The sequence below is a fragment of the Corythoichthys intestinalis genome, chromosome 8, assembly GCF_030265065.1.
Source record: "Corythoichthys intestinalis isolate RoL2023-P3 chromosome 8, ASM3026506v1, whole genome shotgun sequence".
Classification (NCBI taxonomy): Eukaryota; Metazoa; Chordata; class Actinopteri; order Syngnathiformes; family Syngnathidae; genus Corythoichthys; species Corythoichthys intestinalis.
Window position 1 is genome coordinate 58,104,596 of NC_080402.1, and position 15,844 is coordinate 58,120,439.

Genomic DNA, 15,844 nt, shown 5'->3' on the forward strand with positions numbered 1-15,844 from the left:
ACTACCTCCCACAATGGCGAGCTATTAGTTTTTTTTTTTTTTTTTTTTAATTTTACAAATTTTATTGGAACAAAAAGGGTTTTATATAAAATTACTATAACTTGTACTCAAATTTATCTTTTAAGAATTACAAGTCTTTGTATCCGTGGATCCCTTTCACAAAGAATATTAATAATGTTAATGCCATCTTGTGGATTTATTGTTAAAATAAACAAATACAGTACTAATATACAGTATGTGGAATGTATATGTCCGTCTTGTCTTGTCTTTCCATTCCAACAATAATATACAGAAAAATACGGCATATTTTAGAGATGGTTTGAATTGCGATTAATTACGATTAATTCATTTTTAAGCTGAGATTAACTCGATTAAAAATTTTAATCGTTTGACAGCCCTAAAAAAATATGTGTATCATATGGTTAATTGAGTCAGTCAACTCAAATCCGCTCACGCTGCTCAACTTAGACACACACAATGAATTGCCACTCACACTACCACAAGTGTTTAAAACGCTCAGAGATGCAGCATTTTTCAACTATAGCGCTCCCAGGCTTCTCTGGTAACGTCAAAGCCACAACAGCGGTCACTGATCGTTAACTTTAACAAGCAATCCAGCGTACTGCGGGCCAAGAAAGCAGCAGGACAGAGTGTGAGCCCTATAATTAAAAATCAGATCATTTTCGCCCGATTCTGACAAATGGCCCTATCGGCCCAATTTCCGATCACTTGATCGGATTGGGGATATCTCTAGTCAGATCAATTTCATCAAGGAATGGGGATTTAATATATTTTAGATTCATTACACACAAATGAAGTAGTTCAAGCCTTGTATTGTTTTAGTATTGATGATTTTGGCAAAAAAATCAAGAAAAAACAAAAATCCCGATCTAAAAAAAATTAGCATATCATAAAAAGGTACTCTAAAGAAGCTACTAACCTAATCATCTGAATCAACGAATTAACTCTTAACCCTTGCAAAAGATTCCTGAGGCTTTTAAAAACTCCCAGCCTGGGTTATTACTCAAAACCGCAATCATGGGCAAGACAGCTGACCTGATTGCTGTCCAGAAGGCCATCATTGACACCCTCAAGCAAGATGCTAAGACACAGAAATACATTTTTGAACGAATAGGCTGTTACCAGAGTGCTGTATCAAGGCACCTCAGTGGGAAGTCGGTGGGAAGGAAAAAGTGTGGCAGGAAACGCTGTACAACCAGAAAAGGTGACCCCACCCTGAGAAAGATTGTGTAGAAGGGCCGATTCCACACCTTGGGGGACCTGCAGAAACGGTGGACTGGGTCTGGAGTAGAAACATTCAGATCCACCGTGCACAGGCGTGTGCTGGAAATGGACTACAGGTGCCGCATTCCCCAGGTCAAGCCACTTTTGAACCTGAAACAGCGGCAGAAGCGCCTGACCTGGGCTACAGAGAAGCAGCACTAGACTGTTGCTCAGTGGTCCAAAGTGCTTTTTTCAGATGAAAGCAATTTTTGCACGTCATTCGGAAATAGAGTTGCCGGAGTTTGGAGGAAGACTGGGGAGAAGGAAATGCCAAAATGCCTGAAGTCCAGTGTCAAGTACCCACAGTCAGTGATTTTCTGGGGTGCCATGTCAGCTGCTGGTGTTGGTCTACTGCGTTTTATCAAGGGCAGGGTCAATGCAGCTAGCTATGAGGAGATTTTGGAGCACTTCATGCTTCCATCTGCTGAAAAGCTTTATGAAGATGAAGTTTTCATTTTTCACCACGACCTGGCCCCTGCTCTCACTGCCAAAACTACTGGTAAATGGTTTACTGACCATGGCATTACCGTGCTCAATTGGCCTGCCAACTCTCCTGACCTTAACCCCATAGAGAACCTGTGGGATATTGGGGAGAGGAAGTTGAGAGACACCAGACCCAACACTGTGGATGAGCTTAAGGCCGCTATCGGAGCATCCTGGGTCACCTTAACACCTTAGCAGTGCCATAGGCTGATTGCCTCCACGCCACGCTGCATTGAAGCAGTCATTTCTGCAAAAGGATTCCCGACCAAGAATTGTGTGCATAGCTGATCAAATTAATTGAAAGTTGACTTTTTTTGTATTAAAAAAACACTTTTTTTGTATTGGTCGGATGAAATATGCTAAGATCAGATGAGATAGGGATTTTTGTTTTTTCTTGACTTTTTTGCCAAAATCATCAATATTAAAACAATAAAAGGCTTGAACTACATGAGTTGTGTGTAATGAATCTAAAATATATGAAAGTCTAATGTTTATCAACACATTACAGAAAATAATGAACTTTACCACAAGTATATATAATGGTTGATTTTTCGCGTAAGCTATCCTAACTTTCTTAATCTTTATTAAAATTTCAGAAAGTTGCTATCACTGTAATGATTTCCAAATTGTTTAGTTAAATTAACTGATTAGAAGTTGAGAACTCCATGTGTAAAATACACACAGAAATGGAACAAAGTACAGTAAGAGGCATTTTTGGTTGAAAATAGTTAAATTTGCCCTTGAGAAAGCGACAAAAATATGGACCTTTTATAATGGTTCAGAGTAACAATGAAAGATTTGGCCAGCTTTACATATTCATACATTTTAGTGTTATATTGTTGTATTTGACAAGTAGGAAATGCCACTTTATGCTTGGAGGACAAAGTATGGGCATCCCTGCAGTATTTAAAATGTCTGTAGTGCCTTCTTTTTTGGTGGCATTTTACTTTTTGAGTTCACTTTTGGCTTCAGCAGGTAAAAATGCATGCTCAATCAAATTCAAGTCATGTGATTAACTTGGTCAATGGCGATACATTTGACATTTTTGGCTTAGAAAAATTGGGTTATTTTGCCCTTATTTAAAAATCTGGCAATACAAATTGGGATTTTTTTTTTTTTAATTATTGTTATTTCTCATGTTGAAAATATGAATAACAAGCAATGGTATTCACCTCAATCAACAGCAGTATGTACAAGCCATCGGGCATCCCTCCTTACCCGACTCCAGGTTACCACTATGGTCCTCGCCATGTTGGTCAAAGTAAAACGCCTCCTCTCGCACCACTTCCATCTGGAGTCGGACCAGCGCTTCATCCTGGGATTGAAGCTGTCCATGGGTCCCCTCGACATCCAGTACCTTATGGTCTCATTACTGACCTGCAGTTGCCTGTTCCTGTTGGAGACCTACAGGTACATAACACACCTCAAGATGTTTACTTCGGGCACATTTACACGCAGACGCTCCGACCGAATTGACAGAAAACGCTCTATTACGGAGTTCGTTCACACGTCAACGTCCTCTGTTTGAACAATGCCAAAAATTCCTTCTTCAAATGAAGTCATATTCTTGCCATGCAGTAGGTGACTGTGGAGTTTTACAAAGGCAACAGCTAATGCAAACACTTCATTGACAACATCCTCCTCAGATCAGAATGCATCCAGACAAGGGATGGGAACCTCAGAGCACCTCACAATATGATACACTATACAAGGCTCACGATAACCATTATCTCACGAAATCGCGATACATCGATTAGCGATAGATTGGTCAGAAAATCCATATCCGATATTCTACAATACAACTAATAAAATAAATAAATAAAAACATTTCAAAATACAAATAAAATACTATTTACTGAACAGACAGTGACACCTTTTCTGTGCAACATTGCTGTAAAATATATCTATGATGAAGTTTTTACCAGCACATAAAGAGAGAACACCAAACACTGATATCTCTTGGGGAGATCATGACGAATGGCACCCTTAATATTTTTGAACCAGAGATGAATCTTTAACAGTGCTGAGGTGTCAGCATTAGAGCTTGGAACGGGGCAATGATAAAACTTATTTTGTTATGATAGAAGAATGCATTTTTTTTTTGCAAATACATTACGAGCGCACTCTTACGGTTATGATTGAACAGATTGATTTACCTTTGCTTAGAAATTAAAGTGCATTTTCCTGCAGATCAAAGTGCATTCTCGTGTAACTTGGCACCACGGAAAATGACTGCCAAAAATCCCGAGCCGGTGCCATCAATTCCCTTCCATAAAAGCAAATGGCGCTGTTCACTTCCAATGCCAACATGACAGGATAACTTTAAAACCGAAAGTGCACTCCATGCGCATCGATCTGCTTTATGCTTGTCACTGCCTGATCGTGACGGGCTCCCCCATCGCAACGGATTGCTGCTGCACACCTGCAAATCGACCCAATTTTCTCCTGAGGGATTACGGGAGGTACAGGCATATACGTGATTTTTTTCAACAAACGAAATACATTTAATATATATATTTTTTAAATCGGTAGGACATGTGAGATACAGTGTGAGTACACCCCTCACATTTCTGCAGATATTTATGTCTTTTCATGGGACAACACTGACAAAATGACACTTTGACACAATGAAAATTAGTCTGTGTGCAGCTTATATAATACAGTTAATTAATTTTCCCCTCAAAATAACTCAAAATATAGCCATTAATACCTAAACCCTTGGCAACAAAAGTGAGTACATCCATTTGAAAAAACTTACATCCCTAAATGTCCAAATTGAGTACTGCTTGTCATTTTCCCTCCAAAATGTGAATTGTCTCGTTACAGGAATGCTGCAGAGATTGAAGAGGTGGGGGGTCAGCCTGTTGCGTAAGCGTATGCGCAGACCATACGCTGCAGTCTACATCAAATTGGTGTGCATGGCTGTTACCCCAGGAGGAAGCCTCTTCTGAAGACGGTACACAAGAAAGCTCGCCCGTCTCATCAGACCATAGGACATGGTTCCAGTAATCCATGTGCTTTGTTGACATGTCTTCAGCAAACTGTTTGCGGGCTTTCTTGTGTACCGTCTTCAGAAGAGGGTCCGCAGAGCTCCGCGATAGAAATGTTCCAATTTAGACCCCACGATCCAAAGCTCGCCTCTTTGCTTTCCATTTTCAGCATCACTGTGAGAATACGAAGCCAAATTGTGTTGCTTTTCCTTAGACGAGTCATTGATTATGTCTACTCTATACAAACGATTAGGAGAGATGGTGCATTGGTAATCGTTTTTGAATGACGCTGTTAAGAGGCTACTTTTCACTTGATTGTGTGATAATAACACATTGTCACTTTTTTTTGCAGGCTGGGCTAAATGGACACATGTATAAGATGCCTGAGATTCCTGAGTCTTTTTCTGAACTGTCTGACTTGAAGTAATCATTTTTCAAGTATCACAATATCATTCAAAAATATTTGTGTTCCAAATTAAAAAAAAAAATAAGTTAATTTTTGCTTCTCTGTATTCTGCCTCTTTTGCTGCACAGTCTGACTCAACTGTCCGACATGTCAGAAAATGAGGATGTTTTACTGAGATTCTTTGTGATGCTGCCACAGCTCAAAATAATCGCAAGTGATAAAGAGGACTTGGTCACTAACATTGTGGAAATGGCAAGTACGTTCCTCCTAGAACCATGGACTACTTGCCTAGTCATGAAAGGGAAGCTTGAATAATTTGACAAACTTAAGACGCTGTGATTATTATTATTTTTTTGCAGAGAGAAACCTTATGATGGAGCCACAACTGGAAGGAAAAAGACAAGATGTTGTTAATAAGGTTTGATATCATTTAAACGTATTCAGTCAAAATTATATTGCACCAATTGCTTCTGATTTCCAGCAGCTCAAATGCATTCTTTCTGTAGTTTGAACAGTTGACTCAACTGAAGTCTGCCTTTGAGACAAAGATGCAGAGACAACATGATCTTAGTGAGGTAAACCTCATTGTGGCATAAGGAAAGGATGATTTCATACATGATTATACTTAGTAAGTTTTTCCCCCATTACCTTAGCAAAGGAAGGAAACTAATTTCATTCCTCTCTTGCACTGTAGAGCTGTAGTCTGAGCACTCTCCAGGCTCGGTTAAAGGTTGCTGCACACCAAGCAGAGGAGGACTCTGAAGAGACAGCTGAAAACTTTTTGGAGGGACGCACTGACATAGACGAATTTCTTACCAGCTTCATGGAAAAGAGAACGGTAAGCTAAATACTATTATAAAAATTCTAGATAGTTTTTTTTTTTTTTCCCCATCCACTTAAAAGGCCTTCTCACACTAGCTGTGGCAGCGTAAACCCATTCATTGTGTATTTGGAAGAGGGCATTCCCAGCAGCAATAAACATTAGTCACCATTTCAGACGTAGCAACAAAGCGTGACTGAATTTGCTGCGGAAGAGGTGGTCCCAAAATAGATCTGTTGGCGAATATATCTGTTTAGTGGCAAAGACTTAACATGTCCAACAGTGAAAGAGGTGCTGGCGTAATAATATCACACTGTTTTGGTGGACAGGTAAATACAATACAACAATTCACATTTGAACCCTAACCTGTGGTGACGTTTCGAGTGCTTTGGGACACTTGAAAAGTGACACTCATGCCTCTGTTTACTAAGCTAAATGATATCTCAATGCGCGTTTGTGTGGAACTGTAGTGCACGAACAACAAAAAAACAATTCACATTCTTGCACTTTACACGACTTTTATCCCTCATACTCTTTGAAATAAGAAAAGTCTCAGTTTTGTATTTGTGCTTTATACTATAGTTGTAGGCTTGTCAGCTTGTAAAAAAAAAAAAAAAAAGTCGCCGTCTGAGAAGCTAAGCCAATCACATTCCGTAGTCACATGGATCAGTCCCCTCCCAAACACAATACAGTGACCCAGTCTGACATAACTTCCCGCTGCGAGGGTGAACCAAGGCAACGAGACATTAAAAACTAAAAAGACAAGTTTTGCAACAAGAGTTTACAAAAATCATCAACCCTACGTCATCTACACCAGTGACAGGCAAAAACATTCACAAAACTGGATATCACAGGGTTTCCCCTAGAATTTTTTGAAGCTGTGGTGGTGGGCATTTAATCTTAAAAAAAAAGCTTTTTCATCAGAAATTTTCTTAATTCAAGAAGTGGTATTGTTCAAAACATTATTTGAAAGCATTTTCCCCATTGATTTTGTTGTAAAATGACTAACCTTTAGATGGATGGGTTTAATAAGAACAAATGGTAATATTTACTTAAAGTAAATTGAATAATCTGACCCATTAATCTGTTAATTTGTCTTCCACACTCAAAACAAGATGGAGCAAATTATTCAACTAAGATTTTAGAAGTCTTTCGAAGAAGTCTTAAGAAGTCTTTAGATTAAAACTTTATAAATTTGCAGTGTGAAAGTTAGTACAAGGCAATACATATTTATTTTTGCATTGATCATTTAGCCCATCAACTAATTAGGTTCATATTGGTGAGAAATGTAGCCCTGAACACTGTTCACCTAATCTGTTTAGTCCTATTAATGTCTCGTCCCCAGCACAAAGTGTACATGTAGGTTATGTTATTATATCGTCCCTACCAAACCTATGCCCTTGTAATGGACCCATGTCAAGGAGTAGGGGGAAATTCTAATTGTCGTGTAAAGAGTTTTACTAGTTTCAGTGAGAAGGTGAAGTCTTTTTTTTCATTGTTTGTTCGGGAACTACCATTTCCACACAACAAACGCACATCGAGGTACCAATTAGCTCAGCAAGAAGAAGTATGAGAGTCATGTTTCAAGTGTCCCAGAGATCGCGAAACTTGGATTTAAAAAAAAAAAGCACATTTATCAAGGTTTCGTCAGCCGTGTTTGCAAATATCCGTCTGCCGAAACAGCCTGATAGCACAGATGTAAGCCCCTACCCCTCTGCTATTGAATTCGTTGTTGACATTAGCGCGGCGGCACTCTGCCCACCTCTCGGCGCAATTTCATTCAAACTTGCTGTTCCGTTCAAGACGGCCGTTCACTGCTCACTTTCGCCGAAATCTCCGGTCCAAAATAATGTAATGGATGGGGGTAAGAAGGAGAGGAGTCCGTATTGGGGCTTACCCACTTTATTGTGGCATCAATAATAAAGAAAAACTATAACAAAATAACAGTGGGCTTCCGTTATCTCGCCCGTTCTCCTTCTCGCTTACCTCTACGTCACAGCTCCCAGCACGTTTGGGAAACGTAGGTCCCACGTGAGACACATTTATTTTGTCAGGTTAAGTTGTATACAACAGGATACACTGGGATTTGTATGTCCTGTGTAATTGGATGCGTTGGGAACGTACGTCCCCACGTAAGGCGAGTTTCTTCGTCAGGATAGACTTGGTCGTCGACACCACAGTCTAATTGTATTTTAAGATACATTTGGAAACGAAACTAAGTATAATGGCGGAGACTGGTCGTCAACACCACAGTCTAATTGTATTTTAAGATACGTTTGGAAACGAAACTAAGTATAATGGCGGAGTCTAGGAGTAAAAAAGTCGTTGAAAATAAAATAGACTGGAAAATGATGAAACGTAAAACAACGGGAAAAATGAAAGGTGAATTCGGTCGTGAATAGGAATTTCTGTGGATCTGTGTTGACAGTTAGTTTGTCATTGAGCTCAAATTGTTTGTATGTTTTTATTTTTGGTCTGGTGTGAGCCACTGGTAGAATGTACGGCGACTTTGATTTGTATTTGAAATTGTACTGTCTTGTATGTAAGTCATTGAGGATAATTATGCTTGTTGTTATGTGACTGATTATGAGGCTGCGTTGTCTTTCTTTCATGATTTTTCGTGTTTATAGTGATAATTGGTGAATTGTGCTGTTTAAAGTTTGAGTAAGTTGTATTGAGGACAGAGGTAACCAAAAGCCTAGCTAAAGATGGTTTGCGAATGTGGTTGTTTGGTGGACGTCTGAAGTGGGGAAAAAAGAAGCTGAGAAAGTAGGGCTGAGAGAGTTTTGGGTGTGTGAGAGGAGCTTCGATAAGCGAGGGAATTGTTTGTAAATAGCTGACCGTTTATTGCGCAAAATTAGAAGATGTTTTTCAACATGAGGAGTGCGGCCCTTCGGTGGCCCCAATTTGCAACATAGGGTCCTCGATGGCATCCGCTGGTTTTTTGCCCAAATTAACCCTATATTGCCAAATGTATCACATTTGATACACCTAAAATTTCATGATTTTGAGACTAATTCAGAATTTTGACATTTCTTTTTAAAAAAAAAAAATATGGATGCAAGTCAACATATGCATCTGCAGGTTCCATGAAAAAAACAAACAGGATTTAGCAAAGGTTATATATATCTGAGCGCTTATTACACATATTCATTTTGACTTTTCTTTTTACAAATTTGAAAAAAAGGTTTCATTACGACCTTATTTTTCAAATTTTGGGATTCTCTGATGATTGCTTCATATTGCTGGCATTAAAGGGTTAAATATAAGGGAAGGTTGTAATTGCAGCTGGGAATATTCCAGCCTTTCCCTTATACTATTTGGGATAAAATTGAGAAACAAATTGGGAAAACAGGGAAAACAAAAATGATTTTTGAAATGGAATATCATTAGAGATAAAAAGAAGACTATTGAGCCTAATTGAAACTTATAGAATGCTCTTAAAGGGTATTATAATACTAAGGGGCTGTGAGATATCAATAGAACTGTCATGTGGCAAGATAACAAATATTTATAAACATTTCCGAAAGTATTCCGGACACAGCCGAATGTGGCTTTGACGTTAGAGTAAGGAAACAAAAGGTCGAGGCAGATGCCATCGTTGTTTATCGACGAGAGAGTTGCGTTCGTGTTTTATCAAAAAATCGCTAAAATGGTGCAAACCTGTCATGCTATTGTGTACAAATAACCATTTGTCACAATGCAGTACCCATGAGTTCCCGAACGCGAGAAAAAGACCCGGACTACGCAGACAATGAGTAAAGTTCGTCCGTGCTAAGAGGGCTAATTTTGCTGACCCAGCCTCCGGCACGGTTTTGTGTGGTGCGCATTTTACACCTGAAAGCTATTCAAACTATGGACAAATGAAATCTGGTTTTGCTAAGAAATTGCTGCTGAAAGCAGATGCGGTGCCCACCATACACGCGCAGCCACCTAAATTTCCTGAGATATCAAGAAAGAGGACGATGACTGGCTCTGATGAGACCACCCCACCACCCCAGGCTAAGCAAAGGAGGGAAATGGCCAGAGTGAGTACTCTTTTATAGTAAAAAACATATCACGCATTGAATATAGGACTGGACACGTGTATAAATTATCGCTCGTAATATATATACAACAAATCCTCTAATCCCATTCATATTGGTGTCTGTTGGCAGAGCGAAAACCTATACAATATATAACTATACTCAGGGGTGCACATAAGTGGTCCGCATGCGCGCATGCGTACCGGACGTAGACAAACGCGCTGGCCCTCAACGACTTCCATACGCTTTTGCGTACCGATGGCTGACCACCGTATTTGCGGCGGACACGAGAAAATCACCTCTCAAAATGTCAAAGAGGCCACACTGAGTAATTACTTCCGTGTTCCCCCACCCCCGTCAAAAGACAGACGACAGAGACGTCACCGGAGCTACTGAAAAAAAGGACTTTTGCTGAAAAGTAGGAGGTACCATGGGTAGAAGCAAATGATGCTCGCACGGAAATGCGGTACAAAATGTGCTGTGAGAATCCCAATGTCGCCGATAAGAGCAGCGCATTTTATGTAGGGTCAAAGAATTTCAGCCATCCAAACTTTGAAAAGCACGAAAAAAACAGAGAGTATGTGGCAATTAAGCAAACTATCGATGTCAAACAGGACCCCGCTCGCCCTATGGACAAGTGGCGGAATCAAGGTAATGAACAGCGACATGCACTGACAAACGTGTTTTTGCTCGCATTTCACAAAGCTAAACATGCACGTTCAATAAGGTCTTATGAGGAGGACATCCCACTTTTGAAAAGGGTTGGAGTTAATGTGGGAGCCGCATAATGCCCTTTATTTTGAATTGGTGCTTTTTATTTCTTTACATTTCACTTAAAAGTAATGGCAATTTTGTTGTGCCAGTTGATGTTAATCAAGCATTAATTGTTAATAGAGGTGTGCAAAATTTCCGATTCTTAGATTATTCGCGATTCGGCCGTGGAAGATTCGAGAACGATTCACAAACATCCAAATACCGATTATTGAAATATGCCAAGTAAAGCGGAAGTACAACACACTCAGTGCGCCGCGCGGTCTTTGGGGCGCAACAAGGAAGAACGCAGCGAGAGTAGCTAAACATCATGCTTCTCATTACCCGGCCCCTCGGGTAATGCCAATGCTCAACTCACGGCTCTAGCTCAACTCATGCCACGAGATAAAAAAACACAACAACATACCTGACTGCTGCCGAAAAGCACGTCATCCACATAATGTAATGGTAGATATCATTTATATAGGACTAGATGCACCATTGATTCGGTAGCGTGAGCAGCACATCTACAAAAAGCTAGATGCGGGCGTTAGTAAACGGCGGGTCGGCTCTCAAGCTCAATGAGGACCAAGTCACATCTCCAGGTCCTCCTCTGAGAACCTGGGCAAAAAAATTATGTGCACCCCTGACTATACTATACTATACTATACTATACTATACTATACTATACTATACTATACTATACTATACTATACTATACTATACTATACTATACTATACTATACTATAATAATAAATGATAATTATTCTAACCATTACTTTATTTTGCGGTCACGGTGTATCGGCTTCAAAAAAAGAAATGCAAAACAAACCATTCGGTGTTTCCCACACGATCTGTTGCCGGTGTTTCATTAGTGTGATTGCTCCCCTCAATCATCGTTTCATTAGGCTGCATTGGCTTTCGTTTGGGCTCAAATTGAGAACCCAAAACACCAAAGAAAGGTTTATAACTCCTAGTCACCATTAGAAGAACGTTCGATACGTCGGATTCGTCGCTCCAACTCGAAACAAAATTGTCTGCCATCATCGTGGCCATCAGTACTAAGCACAAGTGTTTCCTTGTTGTGACGTCACACACACACAATTTGCTAGATTTCCGGGATCTCGGGCGCCGGTCGTTTTAGCTTAACAATCGATCCAAATTTCTATCATTTTCTTGGTGTTGCGATGTGTGTAATTCCACGAAGTGGCATGATATGAATCCAAAAGGCATGCGTTTATGGATAAATGCTGGAATATTAGCATTTCCCCAGGTGTTGTAATACCATTTAAGAGAGAAACATTTTTGGGGAAGAAAAAAAAAAGTTTTTTTCATTATACCATAATGATAATAATGGTTTGGTCAGCAGTAAGGATAATGGATTTAATCATCAACGAGCTCATGGATTAAACTATGTTTAAACATTTGATTTACTGATTAATTAATTAATTGTTGTCGAGAAGAATTATAGCTATAGAAGAAGGTTTATACGAGATATCGCTGGGGGGGAAGAGGAGTATACAAGTGTGTCTGCCTAATCAACAGACGTTTGTGTTCCAGTTCCCGCCCAGAAACTCAAAACAAAAAGGATCCAAACATTTATTTTTTTTGTGGGTTTTAACCCAAAAAATTAATTATTGTTTATGAATAAATTATAATGATTGATAGTGTTGACAAATTATGTTAATGGGAACAGTGATAAAGTGATAATTCATCTTGATGCATCTGTGAACATTGAGGTGTGGTGATAGCAACTTCAAAGAAAATTGTTGGGCTACTAATGTACAATCACTGTCATGAGTTGCTTTTGACGTAAAAATTTTGACCTAAATTTTTTAGGGAATTGAAAATGCCAACTATTGCTTAGGCTTATTGCTTTTGGATCACATGTTGATAGAATTTGGCTGTCTTTGTTCAGCTGTGACCCAAATAGTTAACAGACAATTCTGGATTTTGTTGTTACGTAATTATGGAGTGGATTAGTGGCCAATTTTGTAATGAATGACCACAGCAAAATTTATAATGTATGTTATATACATAGGTGATGGGATGTAATTACAGTAAATTACAGAAGACGGAACTGACAAATTTGGGAAGGGAAGCGAATATTGGCACTTCGCCAAGTGGAAATAATTATACTGGGAGGATTGTAATTCTACAACTTTGGGTTAATTGCGAAACATAACATTTTTTTGATGCGGTAATAGTAACGATAACAGTAATAGTATTGGGTTTTAGAGATGGGTTTTTCGTTATTTTTGAATTTGCAATATATTATTACAATTATCCCAAGATAAACTTAATTTTTGATTTTAGACTATGAATACATTACTTTTTTTGGGGATATTTTTATTTTTGCACTTTTATTGACTTAACCTTTGATTTATTTTGTGGATATCTTTATAAAAGCTTCTTTAATTTGGTGTCCTGTTTTGAATAATGAGTCAATTGTTTAGATCGTGCTGTTAAATTAGGTTATGTCTTTTCGATATGCGATTTGGAATAATTTGTTGACTGAGTATTCCGATTATAAACATGCAAGACTATTGGCCGGCCTGCTAAATGCAGCCCAGTTGCCAACGAGATCCCCCTCCAAATGACCCTGATGATGTGCCTGATGTGTTAAGAAGTAATTTTACCCCACCATGTGGCAGCCGAGTACATGTATGCGTGGATGACATCATGGTGGCGGGAACAACATAAGACAATTGCAGAACAGACACAGACTTTGTTAAAATATTTGGAGGAGACCAGAAGCAAAAGTGAGTAAGGATAAACTCCAACTTTGGAAAGAAGTCAAATACTTAGGGCACACATTCACTAGTGAGGGAAGAACAATCTGCAGTAATGCAAAAACAAACGATCTTGAACGCACCAAAAACAAATTATGTCATTTTTAGGATTGTGCAATTACTGCCGAGTCTGGCTGTTAGATTTTGCTGTCATCACACTACCATTGCAAAATTTAATCTACCTCAATGTCAATGAATGATAAATTGAATTGGACACCTGAAGCCGAAGAAGCTTTCAGGAAACTAAAAACAGACTTGGCAGGCTCCTCTGTCTTAGCACATCCAGACTACACAAAACTGTTCATACAGACCTGCGATTTAAAAGAAGGGTTTATGACATCCGTGCTATTACAACAACATGATTCAAAACTGAGACCCATAGCATTTTACTCAACTCAACTTGATCCGGTGGTTAGAGCCACACCTCCCTGTGTCCAAGCTGTTCTTGCAGCAGCTTTGGCTGTGCAGGCCTCAGCGGAGGTGGTGCTTTTCCATCCTCTTAAGATGCCACGCGTGCGCTCAGCATTGATATTGCAAATCGTTGAAATGTCAAGGAAATCCAACTTTGAACTCCAAGACAAGTGTTACCTCGATAGCTCGATAAGAGAAATAAATACGACCCCAACCATGGATTGATTTTCTTCGAAGACTTTTGAAACAAGAGCTCTTGGGTACAAAATGATGTGACCCAGCCAGAAGCTGTGATCACCCAGAAAGTACGAAGCTGTACAATAGAAGCTGGACATTTATACTGTTGAAAAGGGCTGTGCCGAAGCCCACCGTGAAACGAAACTTTACCAAGAAACGAAACTCATCTTCTCACAAGCATGGGTATTTTTCCATACAAAAACATCTTTGAGCTGAGACCTTGAGCACCAGTGCCGGCTGGAACGAAGATAAGTAAACAGAGTCCTCTCTTGTATTCAATCAGGGCATATTGAAAAACAGGAACATAACAGCCCATATTTGGGCATATGGTGATACAGTCAAGGCCATGAGAAGCACACTCAAAAAGATTACAACAGATTAATATAACAATGATACTTTATGCTATAATGTTCTCATACAAGCATAACAAATGCATACAAAATATGATGTATAATGGTTGTGTTTCAAGCATGAATAAAATTCTGTTACAATTTCCTCCTGTTTATCATAATTAAAACACAGTAAATGACACCCAGCAAGGAGCAAAAGGTAAAAACAAAAGAAAACTCGCATTATATGCTGGTTTTGGTAATATAAACGTATGTACATAGCAGCAGATTTATCACGGACACGCAAGTAGTTTCATCACTAACAGAACCTTCAAAGGTTGAGCTTTAAGACCCGCGGAACTTCCCGCGTGACGCCGAAACGACCCGTTCTTCGCGCTGGCGGGGCCAACAGCTGAAAATGGAGTCCAGTCTAAAAGATGAAGTGTTCATACGAAAATGAGCACAGTTAGTTACATCATCAGAACATCAACACAACAGTACTTGATCCTCTTTTGTCCTGAGGGGTATTGTACTTCTGCCAGGGGCACCATCTTCTTGAGGAGAGTGAGTTTACAGTTTACCTCAGAAAGCTTCCTCTCCCACTGTGGTCTTTCGTAGGAGCGGACGGGCTGGAAAACCCTTCCACCGCTCTAGATGACTTTAGGTGAGGTCGGGACATTAGGAATCAGGGCCTTGGGGACTGGCGTCGCTAGGTCCTTCTGGGAACAGGCAGAGCTTGCACTGGGATTGAAGAGGCCACCCTGTGTGTCCGTCAACTTTCACTGCAGTCGGGCTGACGCCAACCACCTCATAAGGACCGTCCCAGCGTTCACTGTCCCACCTGGCATGGCGCAACACTTTCAGGAACACCAAGTCTGTGGATCAGAACATTCTGGCAGATCATTGTTGTCTGGAACTTGTCTTGGATCAAACTGTTTCTTTATGTGAGCTGGAATGCTGCCAGAACCTTTAACAGGTTCTGGGGTTAAATCTGGAAGTATGAAAGGGCCGACCATGGATAATTTCAAAAGGTGGCAAAGTCTTTCCTTCTGCATCAGTCTGTTTTTAATTTGTCCCATTTGTTTTTTCCACTTCCCATGGGCTCACCACCTGTGGGATGAGCCAAAGGGGTCGGGTGCGTAGGGAGTTGGGCGGCAGCCAAAGGCGGGGGCCTTGGCGGTCCGACCCCCAACTGCAGAAGCTAATTCTTGGGACATGGAATGTAACCTCTCTGGCAAGGAAGGAGCCCGAGCTGGTGTGCGAGGCAGAGAAGTTCCGACTAGATATAGTCGGACTCTCCTCCACACACAGCTTGG

General features: G+C 40.0%; 1 protein-coding gene across 8 annotated transcripts in view; it reads left to right on the plus strand.

Moving 5' to 3' along the window:
- vps37a (VPS37A subunit of ESCRT-I) overlaps positions 1 to 15,844 on the plus strand; it is an 82,846-nt gene that overhangs the window by 46,633 nt on the left and 20,369 nt on the right. For 5 of the 8 annotated variants that reach the window (XM_057842807.1, XM_057842804.1, XM_057842806.1 and 2 more), the window contains 6 exons: positions 2,952 to 3,177; positions 5,110 to 5,180; positions 5,292 to 5,419; positions 5,523 to 5,581; positions 5,670 to 5,738; positions 5,858 to 6,001. In XM_057842807.1, the coding sequence (XP_057698790.1) occupies positions 2,952 to 3,177; positions 5,110 to 5,180; positions 5,292 to 5,419; positions 5,523 to 5,581; positions 5,670 to 5,738; positions 5,858 to 6,001 (697 nt within the window). Of the gene's footprint in view, positions 1 to 2,951; positions 3,178 to 5,109; positions 5,181 to 5,291; positions 5,420 to 5,522; positions 5,582 to 5,669; positions 5,792 to 5,857; positions 6,002 to 15,844 lie in introns of those variants that run through there. The other 3 variants (XM_057842808.1, XM_057842810.1, XM_057842812.1) reach the window with 2 other exon arrangements.